This window comes from Podarcis vaucheri (assembly GCF_965113315.1).
Source record: "Podarcis vaucheri genome assembly, chromosome: 5".
NCBI lineage: Eukaryota > Metazoa > Chordata > Lepidosauria > Squamata > Lacertidae > Podarcis > Podarcis vaucheri.
Genome location: NC_138763.1, coordinates 16,098,393 through 16,125,100, shown reverse-complemented (window position 1 = coordinate 16,125,100; position 26,708 = coordinate 16,098,393). Strand labels below are relative to the sequence as shown.

The 26,708-nt window shown below is 44.7% G+C and overlaps 1 protein-coding gene across 2 annotated transcripts in view; it reads right to left on the bottom strand.

Moving 5' to 3' along the window:
* Nucleotides 1–26,708, bottom strand: part of PLD1 (phospholipase D1) — a 147,989-nt gene that overhangs the window by 22,195 nt on the left and 99,086 nt on the right. For both annotated transcript variants that reach the window (XM_082223982.1, XM_082223981.1), the window contains exons 12-21: nucleotides 25,282–25,363; nucleotides 21,811–21,921; nucleotides 20,750–20,956; nucleotides 19,438–19,657; nucleotides 18,634–18,762; nucleotides 16,207–16,325; nucleotides 15,245–15,358; nucleotides 12,115–12,225; nucleotides 9,692–9,780; nucleotides 233–346 (exon numbers count right to left, since the gene is read on the bottom strand). In XM_082223982.1, coding sequence (XP_082080108.1) covers nucleotides 233–346; nucleotides 9,692–9,780; nucleotides 12,115–12,225; nucleotides 15,245–15,358; nucleotides 16,207–16,325; nucleotides 18,634–18,762; nucleotides 19,438–19,657; nucleotides 20,750–20,956; nucleotides 21,811–21,921; nucleotides 25,282–25,363 — 1,296 coding nt within the window. The remainder of the gene's footprint in view (nucleotides 1–232; nucleotides 347–9,691; nucleotides 9,781–12,114; nucleotides 12,226–15,244; nucleotides 15,359–16,206; nucleotides 16,326–18,633; nucleotides 18,763–19,437; nucleotides 19,658–20,749; nucleotides 20,957–21,810; nucleotides 21,922–25,281; nucleotides 25,364–26,708) is intronic.

Below are 26,708 nucleotides of genomic sequence, written 5' to 3'. Positions count from 1 at the left end.
AGTGCAAGCTGGTGCACAAGGTCTTCCGTGCGTCAGGTCTTTGGATCCTGGGGCAAAGCCTGAATCAGAGATCCCCTTTTACCCCTTTGCCTGAGAGACTCCACTTTTACCCCTTTGCCTGAGAAGACCGATGCTGACCTCAGCTGTGCGCTGCCTAGATTCCCTTCACTAACACACCACAGCGTATTGCTGAAAACAAATAATTTGGGGAAGTCAGAACAACCCAAGATACCTGTAGTTAAAGTGCATGATTGCCTGCAGTGCATTTCCTCCTCCTGTTGAAATATCACCCTCAAATCCTGGCAGCAGTGGGATGACTACGTAGACTCGGTACCGTTTGTTTTCCCTGGAGAGAAAACACAAGAAAAGGTGAGCCAACCTTGCCTCAGTCCCAGAACAAGAAACCCTGAAACTCCCAATAGTGGTGTGCCCTGCCGGACTTAAAACTATACTATGAAGCAGCAGCGTTTTGCTGGCTGAAAGAGTGGATGCTCCTCGAGAACACAGATATCTTGGATTTAGAAGGTTTCAATAATACATTTGGCTGGCATGCATATCTATGGTATGAGAAAATCAAAGTGCATAGGGCCTTTAAAAATCACATTGTCAGAAAAGCGTTGTTTAATGTTTGGATAAGATATAAAGACTTGTTGGAAAACAAAACCCCTAGATGGTTGTCACCCTTGGAGGCTAAGGCACTGAAGAAACTCAATATGGAGGCCGGATGGCCAAAGTATTGGGAAATTTTGGAACAAGATGGAGATAAATTGAAATTACAGAGTCATGAGAAATTGAAACCTAAAGTACGAGATTGGCTCCATTATTATCAAATAATGGAGGTCTACAAACAAGACAGGAAAATTGGCTTCCAGCTGGAGAAATCAAAATTAGAAACTGAATTGTTAGAACCCAATACTAAGAACTTGTCAAGAATGTATAATTTGCTGCTGAAATGGAATACACAAGATGAAACAGTCAAATCGGCTATGATTAAGTGGGCACAGGACATTGGTCATAACATTATGTTTGCTGACTGGGAATGGTTGTGGAACACCGGTATAAAATTTACGGCATGTAATGCCTTAAAGGAAAATATTATGAAAATGATCTATAGGTGGTACATGACCCCAGTCAAGCTAGCAAAAATTTATCATTTGCCTGACAATAAGTGTTGGAAGTGTAAAGAAACCGAGGGTACCTTTTATCACCTTTGCTGGACGTGCCCGAAGATTAAGGCTTTCTGGGAAATGATATATAATGAAATGAAAAAGGTACTTAAATGTACTTTCCCTAAGAAACCAGAGGCCTTTCTCTTGGGCATTGTCGGCCAATTGGTGTCAAAGAAAGATAGAATTTTCTTTATGTATGCTACGACAGCAGCAAGAATACTCATCGCAAAGTATTGGAAGACACAAGATCTACCCACTCTGGAAGAATGGCAGATGAAAGTGATGGACTATATGACACTGGCTGAGATGACTGGCAGAATCCGCGATCAGGGAAAGGAGACGGCGGAAGAAGAATGGAAGAAATTTAAAATCTATCTTGAGGACTATTATAAACTTGATGAATGTTAGAATGTCGAGGTTTTGAGAGAAAGGGTAACAGCGATATAAGATTAGACTGAAGGAAAGATCAAGAGGACATATGTTTGACAGAACTATTTGGAGGTTGCTGGGAAATTTTGGACATTGGGATGCAGAAAGGGGAGGTATGGGGGAGTCCGAGAAACAAGGTTTATGGGAAAAAAAGTTATGAAATTATACATGTTTGTATGTCTTTTTATATGTTTGTATTGTTTCAAAAAACTTTGTAAAACCAATAAAAAATTATTTTTAAAAAAATAGTGGTGTGATTTATGAAATGCAGAAGTTCTTCCTTTTATTAAAGCAGTTAACCAATTTAAATAGCCATTGATGAGCCCGTTAAATACAAAGGGGGGGGGGACCCAAAATATGTATGATAATATAATTGAAATGAAAAAATTCCTTCCAGTAGCACCTTAAAGACCAACTAAGTTAGTTCTTGGTATGAGCTTTCGTGTGCATGCACACTTCTTCAATAATTGAAATTATCATGATAACAATATATATTTCAATATAATTGAAATTATAATGATAACAAGAGGCTGCAGAAGTTCTTAAGTCAGCCTGAGATTTTATATAAAAGCTGGTTTCCCCCCATATATGTTTGCCAACACTGGTGTTAGGTAATGATCTATCATAATATTGCTCTTGGATATGACCTTCCATAATTCCGGCCTCTATAGTTTAGTGATACTGCTCCTCTCCCCTCCCCCCCCCCGCAAAAAAAGATAAGAAAGGAAAAAACATGGAAGAAGAAGAGTTTGAATTTGATATCCCGCTTTATCACTACCCTAAGGAGTTTCAAAGCTGCTAACAATCTCCTTTCCCTTCCTCCCCCACAACAAACACTCTGTGAAGTGAGTGGGGCTGAGAGACTTCAGAGAAGTGTGACTGGCCCAAAGTCACCCAGCAGCTGCATGTGGAGGAGCGGAGACGCGAACCCAGTTCACCAAATTACGAGACTACCGCTCTTAACCACTACACCACACTCCAGTGTGAACAGTGAACATATCCCCACAGCACTGGCAAGGGACTGGGGCAGGAACACATTGTAAGAATGTTAGAAAAGCCCTGCTGGGTCAGATCAAAGATTTATCTAGTCCAGCATCCCTGCTACCCACTGTGAAAAGACCACAAGCAGAGCATGAGGGGAAATAGCCCTCTCCCACTTGTGTTCCCAAGCAGCTGGTATGCAGAGACAAGCAGCCTCTGAGGAAGCCTACAGCCATCATGACTAGTAGCCATTCCTAGCCTTTTCCTTCGTGAATTTGTCTGCCAGGCGTATAGCCAGCGAAGGGCTTATCCACGCTTACATTTTGCCCCAGGTCTGCACTTAAAAGCTCCGAGTCGTCGTCGTCGTTTCGCCCCAGAGCTTTCCCTGCAAAAACCTGCTCTTTAGCGCTCCACCGAAGTAACCATGAATTTAGGTTTTCCACAGAATACTGTTTGTTCCGACGGAGCTTTAAAGAGCAGGTTTTCACGGAGGAAGCACCAGAGCAAAACAAACCAACAAACCCAGAGCTTTAAAGTGCAGTCCATGCCCGGAAAGAAGGGATGAAAGGTAAGTTTGGACAAGCCTCAAGCTGATGGTGGCAGCTATCACTGCGTCTTCTGAAAGTTTAGCTGTGCTCTGTGTGAATCGCCCAACATTTGGATTCATTGCATGTCTCCTGGTACTTGTAAGGTGAGAGAGAGAGAGAGAGAGAGAGAGAGAGAGAGAGGAAAGGAAAATGTCTCCTGATTCCAGGGATGAGGAACTTGTAGCCTTGCAGATGTTGCTACAACATCCATCATCCCTGAACATTGGCCATGCTTACTAGGGCTGACAGAAATGATGATCCAAAGTTTACAAACAGCAACAGATTCCCTCTCCCCCGCAGTTTCTCCATACCACACATAACTGCAACCCCCTCCCCTTATCGTCTCTCCCTTACTTGACCTTTTCCCAGGCGTAAAAGGCACCCAAATGCTGTGCCCTTTTCCTCACGGGAAGGTTGTTCAAATCCCTTGATCATTTCAGTTGCCCTTTTCTGCACCTCTTCCAACTCAACCATAAATATACCCAGAATTTCAAGCGTGGTGGCATCACAGTTTTGTCACGGGCCATTATTGAATTTCTAGAAAGGGTTGGGAGCCGGTTCCCTTCACCTTCAACGGGCGAAATGAAAACATATACACTGCAGACTTGTTTAATAGCGATTGTGGCAGCTATCACTGCGTCTTTTGAAAGTTTAGCTGTGCTCTGTGTGAATCACCTGTGTGTCTCCGCAATGAACTCTGGGTACTTTAGTGCCGGTCTGTGTGTGAGTGTCAGGTGAGGGCCCAGAGGGAACTCAACACTCGCATCAAACTACAATTCCCAGAATTCTCTGGTGGAATCCATGGTAGCTCAAACTGGATATATGGATAGAAACTGATATAAGTTTGCTGTGCGGATATGCTGTTAGTGCTCAAGGTCAGAATTCACACGCCGTTACTTCTGAGTGCATCCTTTAAAAAAATGATAGAAATAGTGGATGGAATTCAACGTTCCGCTCTTCCTATCCTTCCATCCGCTGGCATTTCAGCTGGCCAGATGGAATGATTCCTCCCTCTCTTTCCCCTGCACACTGTTCTGGGGTTTCTCAGAGCCAATTCTGGGGAGGGGGCAGGAGGAAGAAACCGCATTGCACGGGCAGTAGTCCCTGCGCAGGGCTTCCACTGCCGAGATTCATTAGGTGAATCTCACCCTGTGTTTTCAGCAGCCAAGTCCATTAGAAGCTTGCCACAATTGCAGAGCAATTTGCAAACTCTGTTCTCCCTTATAACATATTTGTTTTTATTCTGGCTGACAGATAGATGATTATTATGCTGGCCAGTCAATTTCTGTACAGTTTCATTTCCAGAGACACCCTTTGAGTCCCTCTCCTTATTTATTTTTAACTCAGTAATTTGCCAGGCAATTACATCTCAGCTAATTAGCATTCATATGGAGTCTGACTTTCCAGGCACCCATAATATAATTCAGGGGTGTGAAAACTGAGTGACACTTGCTTTTTTCGTAAGCCAAAAGGGTAGGAAACAACCACCAGGTGGCGAGCATCTTATAGTTTGGATAAAACTCCAGGAAACATTGAAAACCATTAGAGATTCTACCAGGCAGATACAGCATTTCCTAGTAATTCTTCCTAGAACTAGTATTTATAAAACAACAAATATTCAAATTCATTTTCTGCAGTTAATACTGGGCTCAGAAATAAATGGGAACATTGCCATCTTTTACCACAAATTCATAATTGAAATAATTTTCTAGATTGCAAAAGCAATTAAAATATTTCCATTAGTAAAACTGAGAATGCACTTGGGGGGGGGGAGATACATAAATTAGGAAACCCATCTCAACCCATACGTTGCATGAGTATCTGTGCATAGTTTGTTCTTCTGGCTATAATGGCCCCATAAGCATGTGTCTGCACGGTTGAATCCAAGCACCGCTTTCTCCAAATCCAGCCCCGTCAAATAGGTAAGGTGATTGTCAGCTCGCTATTCATTGTTTTACAGTGTCATCGAAATGCATGGAGCGCTACAGAATAACACAAGCAAAAGAGAGGCAGCCTGCATCCCGCCGTCCAGGGAGTTTACAATCTGCAGTTCGGCAGCAAAGAAAGCAAAGGAAAGTGATTGACAAGGATCACAAGGACATCAGCAGGACAGGCAAGGAGAACTAGGAATTATCCCAACAGACAAGCATCTGTTCAGCACAGAACAGCCTTGTAAGACATAGCTCAGGAGTACAGATTCTGCTTTGCATGAAGAAGGTCCCAGGTAAAATTCTCGGTACCTCCAGGTAAGGATGGGAAAGGCATAAAACCCTGGAGAGCACCTGCCAATCAGTGTAGATAAGAGCAACCAAAGTGGACCAATCATCTCACTTGGTATAAGGCAGCTCCTGTATTCTTATGATTAAGTGCTTTCAACACACCCCAAGTCACATTGAACATCAGGTCATAAAACTGCAATCCTCAAACAATCTACACTGTGCCACTCCCAAACACCACTATAGGTGTTTGAAATTGGCACCGTTGGGAAAAGTTGGTATATAGTCTTTTTAACCGACCGCTTCCTAAAATGAACGGCACGTGAAAATAATGAAGTGGTGCATTTTTGTTTCTGTAAAAAAATGAAAACCGAGGTACATTCGCTCATTGTTATCATTCTGACCCACGGGTTTCGCCTTAAATTAAAGGTGTCTGCATGAGACAAGGCAAACAGCTTGGGCGCGAGGAGTATTAGTTGATACTTACCAAAATTAATTACAAAAATAAATCACTTATGAGCTTCCCATTTTCATCATTCAAAAGCAGCATGGCCAGCTCAGAAGGAGGGGAAACCACAACCAGAAAATCTACGAATGTCGATATTGAGCTAATTAATTATATATGCTGTGTACTGCCTAAAGAACAAAGAGGTCCTCACGCTCAGGTGGAAAAATCCATCAAGCCCCTCCATTAAGGTTGAAATATTTATGCAAGAGCTAATTTTGCATGAGGCCCAGGGGATTCATATATTAGTACCTACTCCCCGTTCAAGCCACCCTCAAAAATTTCATAGTGAACATACTGTAATAGCACTAGAATTAATTCACCTTGATCCAACAAGGGAGATCTCTATGCAGACGCCGATTCTCACTTGCTGGACGAAAAGACTGAGAAAAGCGCATGCACACTGCATATGGATCATGCATATGGAACATAGGTGCCAACTCTGTGGGGCTTGGGGCCCTTCACCTCCCCAAAAAATATTTAGGGGAGCCAGCCCCCCTCCCCAATATTTTCTGCAAGTTGGTGCCTTCTTCCTTCTTTCCCTCCCTTGCGCAGCCACCTTCCCCCAGCCAGACACTGCCCTCTTTTTCCACCTTGCCTCCTGGCTTTTGGTGCCCCTTCCAAGCTCATCTGAGCTGGGGTAGCTGGGGAAAAGCAGGCAGGCATGTGCCAGAGGCAGGAGAGGGGGCAGAAACTTCTCTGCTCTGCCCAGAAGGGAGGTGAGGAAATCCCCATAAGGGTTCCTGAGGTGGTGTACAAGCTCCTAGCCAGAGCTTGGGTTGCCCAGGCATAATATCACACACCTCTGGTTGCCAGCAGGACCCCAGTTGCATGGCCTGTGCCACGATGGGGTTGCGCCAGTGGCAATTTCCAAGGGTATTCCTTGACAGTCCTACTGGGGTGTTCAGACTGCACACTGGGCGATCAGACAGGGAACTGATCTGTTCCACAACGCCACCCAACCTTGCTTGGATCGAGGTTGTGGGTGGCATAAACACAAGTGTATCGTTTATTTGGTTATAAATTTGCATGGAATGAAAGTTATTTAACTTCATGTATAGTTTGACCATCAGTGGATGCTTATAGGTGGTGGTGCAAAGCTGTTCAGAGCATATAAAGGTAAAGGGACCACTGACCACTAGGTCCAGTTGTGACCGACTCTGGGGTTGCGGCGCTCATCTCGCTTTATTGGCCAAGGGGGCCGGCGTACAGCTTCCGGGTCATGTGGCTACCATGACTAAGCCACTTTTCGCAAACCAGAGCAGCGCACGGAAATGCCATTTACCTTCCCACCGGAGCAGTACCTATTTATCTACTTGCACTTTGATATGCTTCCGAACTGCTAGGTTGGCAGGAGCAGGGACCAAGCAACGGGAGCTCACACCGTAGCGGGGATTTGAACCGCCAACCTTCTGATCGGCAAGCCCTAGGCTCTGTGGTTTAGACCACAGCACCACCTGCGTCCCTGTTCAGAGCATGTAGAAACACATTATTCCACATTTCACACACTCTGTGATAATGAACATTTTGTTCATCTGCAAGGAAGATGGGTTATAGGAAATAGCTGTAATGGGCTTATTGCTCTGTAAGCTGAGGAGCTTGGTTGTGGGGTTCAGGTTATGCGAAGCAAGTCTCTCAGACTGAGAACAGGCTCCTGCAAACTGCAGGAAATGGCTCTGGAGGCTGTGAATGAACTGGTTTGGTTTGACAGGAATGCATTCTGCTATGACGACTGCACCACCTGAATCACAATTATACCAAGGCAAGCATATACTGTGCTGTTAAAAAGAAAAGTGCTATTTTCTGCACCATGGAAACCCAAGGCTTCCAATTAGAATTATGCTAATGTGTGTGTGCATTTGCATAATTTGTTCCGCTAACAAGATCCCCAGGTTTTGCAAAAATGTCTGGAACACTTTCAGCCAGGGAAGGAGTGAGAAACAGGCAGTTTACAACAAGGGAAGTCAGGTAACAGCAGACATACGAGAAGGTGAAAGAGCTAAGAAACGCTTGAAGGTTCAAGCCCTGACCACACTCAGCTCTAGCGAGTCTGGCCCTGTCCCTGTCTATGGATGGATTGCTCAGGAGATCTGTGATCTGTTTTTTGTTTATGAATTACTTTAATGCATGTGCTGGAATGATTCACATTCAACTGAAGCAACAGAACTGGAGGAGGAAACACTTATTCCCTTCTCCTGATCCAAATCGCCCCTACCCTCTGCAGGGGAGAAAAACACCTACTCGTTGTTTTCTCCTCTGAGACTCTGTCTGTGTCTCTTAAGCGAAGTTTTATTGTGCTGGGTGTTGTTTCCCATCTCAACCCTCTATATTTTAGATCGCTGTTTAAACTCCTTCCTCTCACAGCGATCTTGTGGGCGCGCAGAAAACCCTCGGCTTTATTTATATTGACTTCTCCAGCTTTAGATAAATGCAGCCTGCTCTTCGTGATTGCAAGGCTTGATATACTAGCTTGCCTTTTGGAAACGCAGGGCAGACTGTAAACATCCTCGATCACTTTCCAGAGACAAGGCCTAGGAACACTGCAACGATCCACAGATTAATCATATTAGAATCCCCCAGTGGGTGGAGAGCCTTTATTCTTCCTGCTTAAAAGCCAGTTGCTTTCTGTCGAGAAATCACCCATGCCCTGCACCACTGAGCTTAAATGATTAAAGAAGCAGAAATGCAAACATCCAAAAGTATCCCCTCAGGCATTTAGGAGCAGGAGAGGAAGAACGACAACCAGGCTGTCAGCTTTAACCTGAGCCCCCAAAAGTAAGCAGGTGCAAATAAATATTAGGAGTGAATTTGTTTCAGAGGCCCCTTTCCAGTGTTATACCAGTCATACACTGGCCTGTGAGCGCTCCAGTTGGAGAACAGAGTTTACCAAGTGAAGACACTCGAACTCAGGATGCAAGGGAGAAACGTGCTAAGAGGAAGGCACGCTTGGCAAATCCACACTGTGATCAGCTCCCACCCGGAAACCAATGTCCCCACTGTGGAAGGACGTGTGGATCGAAAACTGGCCTCCACAGTCACTTACGGACTCATTGTTAAAACCGTGTTTATGGAAGACAATCTTACTTGGCTACAAGTGATAGCCAAAGAAGAAGAAGAAGGTAGTAGAGACATATACTGGATAATAGACCCAGATGTTGCAGTGCCCAGGTGCCCCTGAACTGAACACACACAATCTCTTTGTCGCAAAGGTCTACTCAGAAAAACACACTGTAGTATATATACTTGTAACTCAGTTAATCTGCAGCTGGATCAAAGATTTCCACCCATTCCCTGAAAATTCAGGCAGACATTATACACACCAAGCTGCCCCAAGCTGCAAGGAATGCCAGAACCACTGATGGAGGTGGTAGCAAAACATGATGAGCAAAATGGTGTCATTATAGACAATGTAGACAGCAGTGCCTACCAGGACCCTGACATCATTTGCAAGATCATTTGTCCCACCAGGTCCAAAAGTTTAATTACTTAAAATAATTTTACATGAACTGGTAAAGACTGTCTTTGCGGTTTACCCAGTCCAAGAACTAGTTATCTTCATGTTAGTTTCCATATATTATAATCGCTAGAGGAAAACCAGTTTGTGCTCCCATCTCACCCTAGTCACCTTGTCTTTTAACAGTAAGTTCACCCCGTGCAAACGTTTTTTGAGTTCTCCACTTTTCCCTGAAAAATGACTCCAGAAATGCTTTTTTAAAGTCTGTGCTGAGGTATTTGGCTTAGGAACAAAATTTCCCCTGCTGCATTCTTCATCCCCACCCAGACTGTGTTTATCAGCAAGATTACCTGTGCGCCTTGAGGATGCGGTGAGCGATGGCATCACCAATCCGGTTTGATACAACTTTGTCGTCCGCACAGCTAATGAAAAACTGGTTCTATGGTGTGGGAAAGCAAAACAGAAAGAAGCGGGAAATGACTGCGCTGTTCATAAATCTGATAACGGCTGTAAGAAGTACCTGCCAAGGCAGTAGTTTTCAAACGTGGAACCTTGAGGCTCCTTGGAAACTTATCATAGCTACGCTGGTGATGAGACCAGTAATAGCAGACAAGTTCTTCTGAAAGAGTGCCTGCCCAGTTACCAGTCTTCCTGTGCAACCTTAGGAGACCACCAGAGACACTCTAGGTCCATCAGTCTGATGCCTCCAGAGTCATAAGGACTATGACTCTTATCAGCCTCAGCAAGCATGTCTGTGGTGGCAGATGTGAGTTGTCATCCTAAACCAGCTGGCAAGGGGGTGTTATCAGTGCCTTCCATTTGTCTGAGGCAATCGCAAAGTCTAACCCAATGGCAAAGCCTAGGACCCTTGTACCTACGGGACAGCCTCTCCTGGTTTGCCCCACGGAGGACCTTAAGGTCCATAAATAGCAACACACTAGAGGTCCTGGGCCCTAAGGAAGTTAGATCAGCCTCAACCAGAGCCAGGGCCTTTTCAACACTGGCTCCGACCTGATGGAATGCTCTGTCTCATGAGACCAGGGCCCTGCAGGATCTGATTTCTTTCCACAGGGCCTGTAAGACAGAGTTGTTCCGCCTGGCCTTTGGCTTAGAATCAATTTGATTCCCTCCCCCACTTTCTTTTTTCCTTTCTCCTCTTGTGAAGAGGCTGCATCTTAATGTTTTAATGTTGTATTTTAATCAACTTATTTTTATTATTGGTTGTTAGCCGCCCTGAGCCCGGTCTTGGCTGGGGAGGGTGGGGTATAAATGAAATCTATTATTATTATTATTATTATTATTATTATTATTATTATTATTATTATTATTAACAGGTCTAGCCAGCCCACTGTGAAACCAAAGAACGCAGCCTGGGATGGATTCCACAATCCTTGGCAACACACAGGGGGTTTCTCAGAAGACCAATATGCTGGTGATAAGGGGCTCCCTAGGAGAAGGATGTTTCTGAGCCAGGCTGCAAGCCAAAGGAGGTGAAACCTATACAAATTCTACTCAAATTCATTGTAATCAGTGGAGGCTGGTCCATTGGGTCAAACTGGGTATGTTTAGCCTGGAAAAATGGAGATTGGAAGGAGATATGATAGCCATCTTCAAATAAGCAGAGAGGTTGGGTGGCCAACTGGCATGGATGCTTTAGCTGAGATTCCTGCACTGAAGGGGTTTAACCTAGATGACCCTCAGGGTCCCACCCAACCCTACAATTCTATGACTCTACAAAATGGCGCACTGCCCCACCAACCTCAGTCTGCCTGGACATTGTCCACCTTCTCACTTACAACCAGTCCAAGGGTGGCCCTAGCTGACTGCTTCCTCCCTCTTAGTCTCAATGTTGCCTCTGTAGAACTCACTAGGGAGGAGGATGGGGACAAAACGAGAACTAGTTGGCTCTGCCTGCCCTTGGATCTGGTGCCACCTACAGCTGGGCTACCTGACTTCTGCCCTACCAGTCCCAGTGGCCACCAGTTACCACTAGGGGTGTGGGGCAGGGTGGGATGGGAAGTATGGGTCAATGGGGGCAAAAGTTGGGAACAAAACTGGAATCAGTTGGCTCTTCCTCTCATTGTCTCTGGGTTAACTCAAGATAGGAGCATGAGACATTTAATCTCAAGGTCGTTGGTTCGAGCCTCACATTCGGCAAAAGATTCCTACATTACAGGGGATTGGGCCAAATGACCCTTGCGTTCCCTCCAACTCTACAGTTCTATGAATCCACCTGCTGCTGTTCTGCCCCAGCAGTTTCAATGGGTGCCAGCTACACTTTAATATATCTTTACTTTGTCTGGATTTCACCCAGACGACCAATCTGTTTGGTGTTTCACATCTACAGTCATATCTCAGGATGAATACACTTCGGGTTAAGCATTTTCGGGTTGCGCTCTGCAGCGACCCGGAAGTAACAGAACACGTTACTTCTGGGTTCTGCCGCACGCGCATGCGCAGACCGTCAAAATGACGTCACGCGCATGCGCAGAAGCGCTGAAACGTGACTTGCACACACGCAGAAGAGCAGACACGAGTTACGTTCACTTCGGGATGCGAACGGGGCTCTGGAACGGATCCCGTTCGCATCCCAAGGTACTACTGTATATGTAAATACACACTTTACTAAAAGGTAAAGATGTTCACGACTGGAGATTTTTCGAGAACAGCTTCGAACAGATAAGCAGAAACAACGCAGGTAATAATAATACTTTTAGAATGTGGTGCTGATTTCCTGCTGTGTTCTTTATACCTACAGATGGCGACTACTTGCCTCTATATAGACATAGTGTTTGCTGTTTTCTATCACGCTAACATAAGCAGAATGAATGGATTCCTCATGGTACTTGATCCCAGCCGACCAGTCCGTAGCAGAGCGGAGCACCTAAAAAGGGAAAGATCAGGTGTTCTTTAGAATTATATTTATTAGGTGCTTTTTATATGAAGTGCCTTGATACGATTCACACAATGAAAATAATGTTAACATTAAAAACCAGCAATAAAACAAGGCCTAAAATGCTTCTATCTATCATCTATCTATCTATCTATCTATCTATCTATCTATCTATCTATCTATCTATCATCTATCTATCTATCTATCTATCTATCATCTATCTATCATCTATCTATCATCTATCTATCTATCTATCTATCTATCTATCTATCTATCTATCTATCTATCATCTATCTATCATCTATCTATCTATCATCCATCTATTCCTTGTTTTTTAATCATCCATGTACCAGTCAAGTTTTTATCTCGTTGTAATCACATATATATAGTGCTTGCTTCTAAAATAGAAAAGAAAAAGCCATTAATATGACTAATAATATATTTAAATGTACAAAAGAATCTCTAACACTTCTGTCCCCTTAGGCAGGTCAATATTCCTTCCACTATGCAATTAGGGAACGAAAGCTGAGAGCCAGTGCTTTTGGGGAGGCATATAAGAAGCTGCCAAATGTTGAGTCAGACTATTGGTTCGTATATAGCTCAGTATTGCCCACACTAGCTAGGGATCAAGTTCCTTGAAGGATTGTGCCTCCCATATACACCTTCCCACATTTTAACGTTGCATGAGGTCCTTTGCTGCCTGCCCCTGCCAAATGAGGTTTGTGAGGTACCTATGTGGGGCAGGGTATTTTTTGTGTTGGCACCTTGATTGTGGAACATCCTCCTTAGAGAATCTGGCCTGACACCTAAGTTGGGGTCTTTTCAGCACCAGGTGGAGATTTTTTTTCCTTTCCCCAGGCGTTCCAGTCTTAAAGTTTCAATGTTATTGGGGCTTTTAAGATCTTTTATACTCTTGATGTTCCATCCAGCTAGTTTTAAATCTAGTTTTAAACTAGCTGTAGGGAACATCAACAGTATATAGAAGATCTTAAAAGCCCTAATAACATTGAAACTTTAAGACTGAAACACCAGGCAATCATCTGGGGCAAGGCAGCAAACCAAACCAGAATTAAGCCAGGGCAGTTTACCTTCCCACCACAGTGGTACCTATTTATCTACTTGCACTGGTGTGCTTTCAAACTGCTAGGTTGGCAGGAGCTGGGACAGAGCAACAGGAACTCATTCGTTCCTCATTTGCACCCTGGAGAGGCTTACCTGCTCCAGGGGTTATGGTCCTTTCAGCAGCTGTATCCTGCTGGTTGCCATTTTATTTATTGCTTACTAACTGATTATATGTAAACCATGCTATTCAGCCAATACTGGCTCCCAAAGCAGGCAACGATTCGGATCTAAACACAGGTGCACTATAATTAGGGATAAGTTCAGAGTGTGCATTTGGGGATCATCTGTCCTGGCCCCTGACAGATCCCAGCTCTCTATCCCCAAGATGGAGATGGAACAGAAGGAGCTGCAGATGAAGTCAGAGGCTGACTGATGGTGATCTGTAGAGTCTCCTGGCCCCTGGCAACCAATGCCTGCCCATTTCTGCAGCTGGTACGTGTTAGCATTTTTATCAATCCGAGCAGCTCCAGCTGTACCAGTGAGTGGTACTATGATTTGTATACATCATGTGAGTGTCTGAGAGAGTGTGAGAAAGGAAGTCTGTATTATCTCTTCCTGCTAAGAACTAGTGGAAGTTTGTTTCACTTCTGCCTGTGTCGCAGTTCTGTACTGGTGTTCAGAGAGCACAGACGTATTGATGGAATCTCTGTATATAAGACTGTAAATAAAGTAGTTTTAGAACTACGATTGAGTCCTTTTTTCTGCTATGATATGCCAGAAGACTAGCGTGCTCTTTTCAGGAGAGAGGGGACGCCTATCACCGGTCTCTCTGGACTGAGGGAGATTTACAGCCAGGGAGGACCACCAGAGAGATGCTCCGAAGACCTGGGAAGTTGGCAGCCATTTCCAGGGGTGTTTTTCCAACAGTTCTGAGGAAAGAGAACCTGGCAAGTTCATCTCATCCCCATTGCAGCAACTGACACTGGCTTCTAATACTGAGCAGAGAACTCAGTGGCAGACTGAGTCCACACAGTTCTTCAGAAGATCATTTGTGCAAAAATCCTATACAGTCTGGGCCAAGGAGTGCCTCGTGTCATTAACGAAATTCAAGAGATGTAACAGAGAACTCGAGTACAGCTTATCCCAAATATCCAACATCATCCATTAAACCCCATAAATCGCAATAGGGACTAAAGAACCTTATGGTTACAAAATACAGCTATAATAATACTTTCAAAGACTCTCTGTCCTGCCACAAGGACTAGTAATTTAGGCTGGAGTCCTAAACATGTTGACTACAGAGTGGGACTCACTTCTGAGTCATCATCCTTAGGATCGCTCTGTTATTAGTTGAGGTTCTCTATAGCTATAGGGATGTGGGTGGCACTGTGGGTTAAACCACAGAGCCTAGGACTTGCCAATCAGAAGGTCGGCGGTTCGAATCCAGGCAGAGGGGTGAGCTCCCGTTGCTCAGTCCCTGCTCCTGCCAACCTAGCAGCTCAAAAGCACGTCAAAGTGCAAGTAGATAAATAGGTACCGCTCTGGTTCGCCAGAAGCGGCTTAGTCATGCTGGCCACATGACCCGGAAGCTGTACGCCGGCTCCCTTGGCCAATAAAGCGAGATGAGCGCCGCAACCCCAGAGTCGGTCATGACTGGACATAATGGTCAGGGGTCCCTTTACCTATGGCTATGCTTTTAATCAAGAACTGTGAGTGCTAAAAAGGAGGACTGGAGAGGAAACATCTCTTTTACGGTGTCTCCTGAGATGTCAAAGATCTAGTGCAGTCTATTAAAAAGAAATGGCATTTGTTCTAGTAGTTTATGGCAGTTTCAGTTTAAGGGGTGTTTTACGAGGCTTCTCATGAGAAGTCTAAAAACTCACCTTACGCCTGTGTGTGTGTATGTGTGTGTAAGTTGTAAATTGCCTACAACAAATGGCAGCCTTACCTGCACGCTGGCACACACGGCATCGGGGACCTGGTACTTCAACTCGTCAGCCGTCTGCTGAGATTTCGGCAACAGAAAAGGGTAGGAAAGGGATCTGTATTTGGGTTTCATGATCTTGGAAAGAATAACCACAAAAGAAGCATAAAATACACTGTCAGACTTCCATATGTTCAGTTTTAACATCAAGTTACAATCCTATGCATATTCCCCCATATGCCCCCCACCTGACAGGGTTGTCCCAGCCCGCTCTGGACAGCTCCCAACAAAATACTAAAAGCACAATAAAACATCAACCATTAAAAACTTTGTAGAATTTGTGAATGCTTCCTTATGCAGGCCCATATCCCTGTGAGCAACCCCACCCCACCTGAAAATCAGAGAGAAAGTTTTTTGCCCAGCTTCCCTGCCTACTGAAGTGGTGCAGTCTATTCTCACACCTTAAAGGTAAAGGACCCCTGACAGTTAAGTCCAGTCGCGAACGACTCTGGGATTGTAGCACTCATCTCGCTTTAGTGGCTGAGGGAGGAGACGTTTATCCACGGACAGTTTTTCCGGGTCATGTGGCCAGCATGATTAAGCCGCTTCTGGCAAACCAGAGCAGCGCACGGAAACACTGTTTACCTTCCCGCCGGAGTGGTACCTATTTATCTCCTTGCACTTTGACGTGCTTTCAGACTGCTGGGTTGGCAGGAACTGGGACCGAAAATGGGAGTTCACCCCGTTGTGGGGATTTGAACCACCGACCTTCTGATCGGCAAGCCCAAGGCCCAGTGGTTTACACCACAACACCACCCACGTCCCATTCTCACACCTTAGAACTCTCCTGTTTCATCCCCTCCTCATTCTGCTGCCTTTGTAGGTCAAGCCTCAGAATGGGGCTCTGCATAGAACTCAGCGTATAAACTAAGAAACTACAAGGAGGTAGTTATGCGGGCTCAGGTCTTCCATCAACGCAAACTCACCTTTGTGAAGTTCCAGCGCTGAATGAAATGCCGAGCCACATCCCGGGCAGCTTTCCCGTGTACCACCGAGGCAATGTCATGCCATGGCATCCTGGGCATGGTGTAGCGATCAATGAAGTCTATGTAGGTAGAAAAGGAAGCGTACATGATCTACCTGAGAAGTATCACCTGGAATTTTGGTCCAATTTGCACTATGCATTTAAAGCAGTACAGTGGTACCTCAGGTTAAGTGCTTAATTCATTCTGGAGGTCCATTCTTAACCTGAAACTGTTCTTAACCTGAAGCACCACTTTAGCTAATGGGGCCTCCCGCTGCTGCCGCGCCGCCAGAGCACGATTTCTGTTCTCATCCTGAAGCAAAGTTATTAACCCGAGGTACTATTTCTGGGTTAGCGGAGTCTGTAACCTGAAGCATATGTAACCTGAAGCATATGTAAGCCGAGGTACCACTGTATCATACCACTTTAAACGGGCATAGCCTACCCCAAGGAATTCTGGGAACTGTAGTTAGCTATGGGTACTGAGTGTTGTAATGAGGCCACAATTCCCTTCATGAAGATACCCTCTCCAGAGATTCCTGGGAACAGGGACTGATAGTTAAACCACTCTGAGGTAGAATCTACACATATTAAAAAAAAAGTTGTGAAAATGCTTTTTTATTAAAAAATAAGTTTTGAAAAATATATTGAATTTGCCATAGCTCACCTTCGCCATCTAGTGCCATGTTTGTATAATGCACTTTACAACACACTTTAAATGTTTTATTTGCAGCTGAGTCCTGAGACTTGTAGCTCTGTGAGGAGGATAGGGGTCTCCTAACAACTCTCAATGTCCTTAACAAACTACAGCTCCCAGAATTCTTTGGGGGAACCCATGTCCACTTTAAGTGGTATAATAGTGCTTTAAAAGGAGCCCTAGATATGCTTCCCATAGGTATTTGCTTGGGTAATGTGGCAAAGAAGGTGCTGGTATTATTACACTACAGACTCACAGGCTCATAATGGAGATGTTCCATAAAATCAAGTGCTGGTTAAGATGCATCAGGAAACGAATTAGTCAAAGCACTTCCCTCCTCCTCTTTCAAGCCATTAAAGAGATTGCAAGATTCTACTTCCAGTTTAAAACTAACCATACTTTCCTATGACGCTCAATCTTGGCGAACTGGTTTGCTTATGCTCTGGTTGATTAACAAAGATGACCTAAAGCCCTGTAGGCCTGACAGGTTAAGTGCACCAGGTTGTGCTACAAGCAGGAGAATAGGCGAAGGCAGGAACTAGTGTCTGAATGATGCAGCAAGACTTTTTGAAGCACTGAGCCTAGCAATGGGGTAGGACACTATTTAAGTAAAATGTCTGGGGCCAGCACTAAAACCATGACCTGGTCTGATTTGTTCTCACTAACTAGAATTCAAACAAACCACAGTTCCGTATATTTGAATGCCATCGGGAACTGTGGTTTGCTTAAAACCACACGCAAAAACTTTCAATATCCGCTGGTGCACAAAAGAGGAGGTGGGGAAGGGCATGACCCTAAGGCTTGTCATGACACATTCATGTAGCAGGAAATCATGGCTTACAGAATCATAGCATGTAGAGATGGAAGGGACCCCAAGGGCCATCTAGTTCAACCCCCCGCAATCTCAACTAGATCCTTCATGACAGATGGCCATGCAACCTCTGCTTTAAAATCTCCAAGGAAGGAAGGATGCATGTTACATCTCAAATGTCCAATTGTGGGGAGCTGGGGGAAGGCTGGAAAAAGTTGTGATAAATGCTAGGATCCTGGAAAAACTGGTTAAGGCATCTTAACCCACATTCAGCTCTCTTAAAAACTATGTGGACAACCTTCAAAGATCTGTGCTCAATAGCGTGGGAGTTGCTGCCCCAATAACTACTCTATTCCGAACTTAAAATTGGAAAGCGCAATGCCGGCTGTCAACAAAAGAGGTTTAAAGACTCTCCCAAAGCAAATCTTTTTAAAAAATGTAGTATAAACACCAACAATTGGGAAACACTGGCCTGCAAGAGCTCCAATTGGAGAACAGCCTTTGCCAAAGGTGTTGTGGACTTTGAAGATGCTCGAACTCAGGATGAAAGGGAGAAATGTGCTAAGAGGAAGGTATGTTTGGCAAACCCTCACCATGATCAACTCCCACTTGGAAACCTATGTCCCCACAGTGGAAGGACGTGTGGATCCAGAACTGGCCTCCACAGTCACTTACGGACTCACTGTGAAGACCATGTTCATGGAAGACAACCTTACTCAGCTACGAGTAATCATCAAAGAAAGAAGCAGCAGCAGCAAGTCCCAATGTGCTGTGTGAACTGAACCCAACACACCAAGGAATATCAGTATGGGGAGTTTCCGCCAACCAAAGACAAAATGGGTACAGAAATTATACTGGTTCCCAACTGCAATAGTGCTTACCAGCAAAGGGTTTATCAAGCTGAATCCAATCTTTAAAGACAAAGTTGCAATAATCCTTCCCATGCCAGAACCTGGTTTCACCCAGAAGCTCTCCAACGCCAGTCTTCATGCTCTGGATAGAGCCTTTATCTGCCCCAAACAGGAAAACGCATAGATTTATTGGAGAACTCAACAAACCGCACATCAACGTTACCCCACGGGCAACACCCAGCATGGATGCCAAAGCTAGTCCCTGGTTCAAATTGCACAGCAGCCAGGAGCTCACCCTTCTATTCTCCTTTGCTTTCTTTCCTAATTCTTTCCTTTTACACCTAGAAAGTCTTTTGCCATTTCTAATTTTGGCACTGTCCACAGCAATTTCAATCCTTTGATAAACAAACAAGCCCCGAAGCAAGCAAATGGGTTCAAAGCCTCAATTGCTCTATCTGTGTTATGGCTATAATAGCGCTTACACACGACTGCGGAAAGGATTGCCAATATAACGTATGTCAGCACTTCACATACCCTTGAGATCCAGCACAGGGGAGTGGTTAGGAGTGAGGAGATCCTGGTTTTAAGCCCCATAAAGCAAACTGTCTCTCAGCCTAATCTACTTCAGGGACAGAAGACATAAATGTAATATAAACGCCAAGCATTTTTGTTCTTGGAACAGCTAACTTTTTTCCCTAGATGGTATCCTGCTTTGAGATCCAGGAGGCGATAAACACCACAGCCTTTCTTGACTGAACATTCACGTGACGTCAAAATCTTAAGTCCTGCTTGCCTTATACCCACTGCCCATCAAAACAGTGAAGACCCACTCACTGGAATCGCTGTCTATACTGCTCACGCTGTCTGCGTGGTGTAGGCCGTGCCGGTGGAGCTGCTTGTAGATGCTGAACCTAGCAAATCTCTTGGGTTTCCCTATTCCTTTCATCCTCAAAGGGTCCAGAGATTCGTCGCTGTTCTCCTGCAACTGCAGCTTCGTTGGGGGCTCTGGTTGAGGGACGGTGGCTGGCTGTTCATCAGTGGGTTCAGCTGAAGGCTTGAGGCAGGAAAGAAGACAGGTTAAGGGCTCGTCTAAACAGTTGTGGTGGTGGTGGTTGTGGGGAGAACATGGTACAGTCTTCAAAGGCCGTTTTGAAGGCAGATGGGCCAGTAAAATGACTGAACACTCACTCCTGCAGAAAGCTAGAAGGGTTCATATACTTGCACACGAGAGGCTATTGGAAAGGTAGATGGGCTGGTTGCATGCATCCACAAATGGCTCTATCAACATTCTCCAAGCAATTGCAAAGCCAAATTCTCTCCCATGAAGTCAATCATAGACCCATAGAATTGTAGAGTTGGTTGGGACCCCAAGAGTCACTAGTCAAACCCCCTGCAAGGCAGGAATCTCAACTGCAAAGGGAAGAAGGAGATGCTCCTAGCCCCCCCCCCAACTGTGGGTCAGCCTAAATGAGGGCCGGGACCAGGGCTACAAATGTACATACAGCAAAAAAAAAAAAGTGTATATTTTTCATAGGTAAAGGTAAAGGTACCCCTGATTGTTAGGTCCAGTCGCGGAAGACTCTGGGGTTGCGGCGGTCATCTTGCTTTATTGGCTATGGGAGCCGGTGTACAGCTTCCGGGTCATGTGGCCAGCATGACTAAGCCACTTCTGGCAAACCAGAGCAGCACACGGAAACGCCGTTTACCTTCCTGCCAGAGCGGTACCTATTTATCTACTTGCACTTCGATGTGCTTTCGAACTGCTAGGTGGGCAGGAGCTGGGACTGAATAACGGGAGCTCACCCCGTCGTGGGGATTTGAACTGCCATCCTTCTGATCGGCAAGCGCTAGACTCTGTGGTTTAGACCACAGCACCACCCGCGTATATTTTTCATCGCTGCATTCCAAATGTTGTTTATTAGGAGAAATTCGCACTAAAATGCTGAGGATTTTTTTTTAAATCAAATTGCAGATTGCTGTAGAAATGTGAAGAGCTGAATTTAAGATTTTAAAAATGAGAAATGAAGAGAACCAAAACTGACAGATTATCTACCCCAAGTATGAACAGAGAAGCAATCTCAGGTACAGCTCTGAAGATCTATGCATCCCCCAGACCAACAGCTGTGATTGTGGGATCTGAACTCACTGAGAGGTTGACCACAGATGCAGACTTGGTCGCTGTCATTCGTTTTGCGCTGCCGACGTCGGTCAGTCGGTGCTCATTGTCATCCCACCTGCCATAAGCCAAGTCGATGCCTCCGACAAAGGCTATGGACTGGTCAATGACCACCAGTTTCTCATGATGAGCCCACAAATAAACGGTTGAAGACACATGATCTGGGTGCCTCATTACCTGCATGGAAGAGAGAGGGGAAAAACCCAACTTTAAGCTCAGGTTATGTTGCAAGAAAAGCTGCCAATGGTTTTCAAAGACAATTTCTAAATCCCTGAGAAGACTTTACATTTCACGGTTATAATTTACAGGTGAGAACAGCAGCATAATGTTACAGTGTGGGAGGTTCTGTTCGGTGTACCAGACAGTCACCTCCGTCCTCTCCAGCATACTCCATTCCCTAATTGAGGGGAAACTGCTTTGAAAATGTCACACCTATTATATATTAAAAAAACCATGGCATCCTCTCCAAAAGGGCTGCTTCTTCCTAAGCTGATCCTGAAGATACAACCTCAGGATGGTATAGTACCGTATTTTTCCGTGCATAACACGCCCCCGTGTATAAGACGACCTCCCCTTTTTTTGGACCGCAACGAAATAGTCCAAATAGCCGTTAATCGCTCTACAGCCTGCCCACCGCTGCAAATCGCATGCAACGTCGTGGCCACCAATCGGCTGCACGCTCGCTGCCAAAAGCTCACCTGCCACCTCAACGCAACCACAGCCAATTGCACGCATGCCTCGCTGCTACCATAAATAGATGGCCCAATTGCCACAGCCAATCATCAGCAGGCCTTGCCGCAGCAACCAATCACACACCCAATCGCCGCTGCCAATCTCCTGCTGGCTGCTGCCATTAATCGCCCGTGCCCCCTCTGCTATCCGTGTATAAGACGACCTGAAATAATTTTGCCTATTATTTCTAAGGAAAAAAAATATCGTCTTATACACGGAAAAATACGGTATTTTTTTAAAAAAATATGAATTTTGTAAAAGGAATTAATAAGCATGCACATCATAAAGGGCATGAATACCTTGATGTTGGAGTGCAGGTGCATTAAGGTACGCTTGCTGTATTCACTGTTGATGCCAAGAGCAAGCTCCACCTCTTTATAGAGCATCACAAAGATTTTCACCCCTTGTTGCTGTCAAGAAACAAAACAGGAGTTACGACTCTATGCAGACCTGACCACCAGTCAGATTTGTGGTCATTTTATAACACACTCTCTTTTGTTTGCAAGACCAATTTCCAGGTCTCCCACTGTGGAGGAAAACGGAAGTCTGTTGCCTGTGTACAGCAAACAAGGTACAAAAAATAATAATAATTGTATATCTTTTCCTTATTTTGCTTCTGCTAGTCATGAACGGCATTTCCCTAGATAAATCTGCCCATATACTTAAGCCATCATTCTCCAGACCCACCTTACGGTGATTAACTAGGAGCAGGGTCTTTTTGGTAGTGGCATGCTGCTGTGGAATTTGCTTCCCAGGGAAGTTTATGTGGACTCTTCTCTCATGAGCTGCTGTGGCAAGCTACTGAGCTGTCTCTAGCAGCTTCTCAGTGAACTGTTCTGAAGCCCTGGACTAACTCTGCCCATCCAGGCAGGAGTATAAAAGGACTTTTTGTTCCGATTGAGCTTTACTTGAACAACAAGGTCTTCCTGAGCTCTGGAGTGTTCCTACAACCTTATTTGTTCTTTGGTCCTGGCTTTTGGCTTGTTCCTTGGTCCTGTCTCCTGATACTGACTTACGGGTTGCTTCTTGATCCTTCCTCCTGGTTTTAACCATGGACAAGCAAATATTCAGGTTGGCAGAGTGAAGACTGCAGCCACATCGTTGCCACCTCCAGAGAAACCACAAGCAGTAAATCAAGAAACTTGGTTGCAGCTCATGGTTCTCCTGGGAGAGACAAACTACCGACCTAGGTCTGGAGGTAATGGGGAGCCAAACCATGGCTTAGCCCAAGAGAAAGCAGGAACAGTGGAGGAACACCATGGCCACAATCTTTGCACCAGAAACCTGCACATTTGCTTGTTTGAGCTAAGCCATGGTTTGGCTTAGAGCTGCATGCAAACTGGATCTCTTTCTACAAGATAATACTAATACTAATACTAATACTAATACTAATACTAATACTAATACTAATTTATTATTTATACCCTGCCCATCTGGCTGGGCTTCCCCAGCCACTCTGGGCAGCTTCCAACTGAATATTAAAAACAATACAGCATCAGACATTAAAAATTCCCTAAACAGGGCCACCTTCAGTTGTCTTTTAAAAGTAAAATAGTTGTTTATTGCCTTGACATCTGCTAGGAGGGTGTTCCACAGGGCGGGCATCACTATCGAGCAGGCCCTCTGCCTGGTTCCCTATAACCTCACTTCTTGCAGCGAGGGAACCGCCAGAAGGCCCTCGGTGCTGGACCTCAGTGTCCGGGCTGGATGATGGAGGTGGAGACGCTCCTTCAGGTATACAGGACCAAGGCTGTTTAGGGCTTTAAAGGTCAGCACCAACACTTTGAATTGTGCTCGGAAATGTACTGGGAGCCAATAAAGATATTTCAGGACCGGTGTTATATGGTCTTGGCGGCCACTCCCTGTCACCAGTCTAGCTGCCGCATTCTGGATTAATTGCAGTTTCCGAGTCACCTTCAAAGGTAGCCCCACGTAGAGTGCATTGCAGTGGTTCAAGCGGGAGATAACTAGAGCATGCACCACTCTGGCAAGACAGTCTATACTGCGGTTCTATATTGCAAAGGACATTTATTTTAGCTGGTCTATGCTTTTAAATGCTTGTTAACGGTGCTGCTATTGTAAGTTTTTCTTGCATTGTGTTTTATAGCCAATTTAGACTGGCTATAAATAATTATATAGCTAAATAAAGAATACTTTAATAACCAAAAACTCACTCTAACAATACTGCTCAGCGTTTAAAATCTTGTTAGTCCCCAAAGCAAGAGCAAGGAACCTTTGGTTCTCTAGGTGTTGATAAACTACAGCTCCCATCAGTCCCAGAAAGCATGGCTAATGATCAGAGGTAATGGGAATTCAGGTTTAACAACATCTGGAGAGGCAGCGTCCAAGAAAACTGTTTTCCCCTCTAGTGTGATAAAGAATCTTGTGTTCTCTCTTCATCTACTCGCTACTCTTTCGTGAGTCTGAATGTTATGGATTGTTTGATTTCTATCTCAGTCCCAGAGTGCAAGGCAATATTCAGGGAAGGAGCCCATTTGCCACGAAGGGAGTAATCCTTTCTGACCCGTAAAAGCTTGAGAAGGCACTTAAGGTTTTCCTGACCGAGGCCTTTTATGATGATGACAGAAAGATCCCATTAAAATAATCTTTCACCTCAAGCTCAATATCACGCTCCGGCCCACATAAGAATAGAGTATGGAGTATGGAGACAGCCAAGCAAAATTCTCTCCTAATTAGATCTCGATCTCCCTTGGAGGAGATTGATGCCAACCATTATCCGTGTAATGAGAATCCATTCTGAAAGCAGGCACGTATTATAAATCAGGCTGCATTGCGATGGCAACTTCTCGAAAAGCCAATTTATGCTATCTACCGTTACCAATGTTTATATCATTCGCAGTTGGCCAAAGTGAGTACGCAGAGAAGAGTACAGCCAAGACCAGGCAGGAACACAGGATTAACGACGGGCAAGCCTGCTTCAGCTTACAACAAAAATCAGCTGGGCTTCCTAAGAGTTCAGATGGAACACCTATAAACTCTACAAAGGCTCTGGAACCCTGGTTTGCATTCAATGAAGGCTCCTAATCTCTACCACTTGTTACTCCTTCCCCTGTCCTCAAGCTATGGTTGTTTTAGAGGGGAAACAGGGTTTGGTAAGACCATCAGGATGCCGGTCAGACATCCCTCAATGCAGAGCATCTGGGCAAACAAGGACCATTAAGACACAGGAAGTTCATAGATATAAGAGAGGAATCTCTTCAAGAACCTCCCCTGGTTGCTGTCTGCCTATGTGATCTCAGCTAAGGGGGATTAAGGAGGCAGAGGAAATATTTAGAGCCTTTAGGAGAGCCAAGATGGCTTTAGGATTGCTCTCCTCTACTATTTTATGGCTTATGTACTTATGTATATGTGTTTGCCTTGTGCAATTGTCAACATTCATTCTATATTTGAGACCTTAGAATTACTATAACACTTCAGTTTCATCAAGTGCTTACAAGTGAACCACCCTCTTTCAGCCTCAGTTTCCTGTCTGCAGTATGGGGATAATACTGGCCTAGCCATAGGCGCTAACTCTATGGGGATGAGGACACCTCAGCCCCCTAAAGTATGTGGGGGGGAGGCTTAATAGTGGTGTTGGGCCTTGTCAGGCCTAACGGTCTCCTCCAGACACACGTGATGTCACAAGCGTGTGTCAAATGTGTGATGTCACGCACACACGACGAGCGCCCACCCCAAGTCAGGCGGAACTCAGTGCCTCTGGGCTTAGCTTTCAGAGCTGTGTAAAGACTTGGAGAGCACAGAAAACTTACAGCTTTCCGCCTCAAAACGCAGTCTAATCTCCAGCGGTTGCCTTCCACCACTGGCCGTTTCATGAATATTTCTGGGCTCAGCCTGAAAGAAAGAAAGAAAAGTTGGTTGCACCAACTTCAAATATATTTTCAAATATAAGCATATCTATTGGAAATTGTTTTTATTAGCAGTAGTACTACTAGTAGTAGATCTATTACCTGCCCTTCAAAAGCAGGTCCCAGGGCAGGATACAACAATTAAAAACTCAGAATTAAAAACAGTTCAGCATGTTACCTTCAGAAGAATAGGGTAGGTTCTGAAAACACAAATCTCAGGCATCGAAGGCCACTCCTACCTACATCTGTAAAAACAGCGTATCCGCCCTGATGCATTAGTAAATAAAAAACCCCTTGGAATGATTTATTTTCTGAATGTGCTTTTTATCCATTGTTTTCAACAATGCTGCAGTATATGTGACGGCCGACATCTGTGATTTGAGTCAACAAATCTATTGTTTGTGGAGTGAGCTCACGGAGGAATTTGTCACTCAAGTTCTGAGGAGCAGCAGCAGCAGAAGCTCCTGTTAAATCCAGAGTCACATGCAGGACACCATGCTATCTTAGCCAACATGAATTATTCTGAAATTACTGCAGCTGTTTTGTAAATTAGACCCAAATCCATTCATGCAGCGCAAAATGTAATGGTGTTTACTTTCCAGCGGGTGCCGCAAGACGTACTCCCTAGTACGTGAGTTCAACATGTTGGGGGCTGCCATATTTATCATTTGTAAAGGAATGGGAGGTGTGTTTTTTCCTCAAAAATCAAAACGTACACAGAGGTGGTGCTAGGTGAATTGAATCTACTGCCCCATGCGCCACTGTTCCAAAGAATATTTTCCCAGCCTGAATCCATTGTTGAAAGTGAGTCATGCAGAGGAGAGAAGTCCCTGAAGTGCTGGAGCTTTTTGGTCACAAATTTGGGGCATGAAATCAGGGGTCAGGACAAAATGGGGCGGTTTCAGATGATGAAAGCGGATTTTGAGGTAGATTTTGGGTGGCCATTTTTTAGGTCCTAGCATTTTCCACACACAAAATTGCCTCTCATATCAAGGCTACATTATGCAAGGGTGGTGGTGGTTTGCAGCGGGGGCTAAATTGATGGTACTAGTGGTTTTGGTTTTTTTTAAAAAAAACATACGTTCAAAATGGAAAAGTGCCCAGCTGAAAATCACTAGAGGCTGGTTCATTAGGCTGAACGGAGCATTGGAGAATTCTGATGGAAACAGAAGCTTAACTTGCCAATGTTCACTTTTTCATCCCACATCTGGAATGCAAATCAATTTGACAGATATGATCGCCGTTTGCTGTTTTCAGTCTCCAAACAATACGTAATGGATGTTTCCTTCCCATCGAAATGAATGGTATGGAGTAACAGAATAATTACATAA